General features: G+C 67.1%; 1 protein-coding gene across 1 annotated transcript in view; it reads left to right on the top strand.

Moving 5' to 3' along the window:
• LOC104128517 (SRC kinase signaling inhibitor 1) overlaps positions 1-1,312 on the top strand; it is a gene marked incomplete at both ends in the record, with an annotated part of 13,060 nt that overhangs the window by 6,187 nt on the left and 5,561 nt on the right. Inside the window, 3 exons of the mRNA XM_009641319.1 lie at positions 106-276; positions 394-546; positions 1,240-1,282. Coding sequence (XP_009639614.1) covers positions 106-276; positions 394-546; positions 1,240-1,282 — 367 coding nt within the window. The remainder of the gene's footprint in view (positions 1-105; positions 277-393; positions 547-1,239; positions 1,283-1,312) is intronic.

The raw sequence follows: 1,312 nt of genomic DNA, 5'->3' as shown, positions 1-1,312 counted from the left end.
TCCCCGGGCTGCGTGATGCTGGAGGGAGGCTTATGCCCGGGGAGGCAGCGGGCGAGCCTCGGGTGTTGTATTAGAGGGGCAGGGAAAGGTCTCGTGCCCTCACAGCATCGTTTGTGCCCAGACGAACTGACGGTGCCGCGGTACCGGACCGAGAAACCTTCCAAATCGCCGCCGCCACCTCCTCCGCGCCGGAGCTTCCCCTCGTCTCACGGGCTGACCACCACCCGCAGCGGCGAAGTCATCGTGACCAGCAAGAAGGAGCCTGGGTTTATGAAGGTGGGGAGCGGGGCCGTGGGGTGGCTGCTGGGCTGGACCGAGTGGGGTCGCAGTTGGCAACGCCAGCCCCAGCTCCCCGTGTCCCCCCCCGCTCACCACCCTGCTCCCCCCTTGCAGAAGGCCGAGTCGGAGGAGCTGGAGACCCAGAAGCCCCAGGTGAAGCTGAGACGGACAGTGTCGGAGGTGGTCAGGCCGGCATCCACCCCTCCCATCATCGCCTCTGCCATCAAAGACGACGACGACGAGGACCGCATCATTGCGGAGCTGGAGGTGAGCGCGGGAGGGGCTGCGGGATGCCCCAGCTGACCCGCACCAGAGGCCATGCCCACCCTGCTCCGTCCGCTCACACCTTGGGACCGGCTCTGGGGAACGGCATCCCGAGCATCCGCACACAGCAGTGGGCTTCCCCCGCCTCGCCTGTCCCCCAGCCGGAGCGCGGTGCCGCGGGGGTGGGCAGCACGGAGCAGTTGCACCCTGCCGGACCCCTCGCCCCCGGGGTCCAGGTCCTGTGTGCCTCGTTCACCATCTCTCTTCAGCACTTCCACCCCTTCTTGGACTTTAAGCCAAACTCACTTGTTTTTAAACGCTACACAGCTTCAGCCCGGGGGGGTCCTTGGGTTTTGTGCATGGGACACCCTGCAGAGATCCCACCCGAGACACCGTCCGGAGGCTCTGACCCCCCCCAGGCTGGCTGTGCCCCGTGCCCTCCCCCGTTTGCTGCAGTCAAGGTGCCCAAGTGGCTCAGAGATGGCTTTTCCCACCGGTTTTCCCCCAGGAGGCGGGGGGGGGGGGGCCAGCAATGCTGCAGGCAGCAGAGGGACGGGGACGCCTCCGTGGCGCCGACGTTTCGCTCACTGCCAACGACTGCTGAGCCCCGGTCCCGGCTGAGCCTGGCAAGCATCCCTGCAGCCCTCGGTGCCCCCAAGCCTCCCTCCTCCAACCCCCCCGTGTTTGACTCCCCAGGTGTTTCAGAGAAGCTCTGCCTCCCCTTTCCTCCCCAAGCTCCGTTGCGATCTGCTCCCCGCTCGCCACTACC

Source organism: Egretta garzetta, unplaced genomic scaffold, assembly GCF_000687185.1.
Source record: "Egretta garzetta isolate BGI_Z169 unplaced genomic scaffold, ASM68718v1 scaffold806, whole genome shotgun sequence".
NCBI lineage: Eukaryota > Metazoa > Chordata > Aves > Pelecaniformes > Ardeidae > Egretta > Egretta garzetta.
This window is presented reverse-complemented; position numbering and strand designations above follow the sequence as displayed.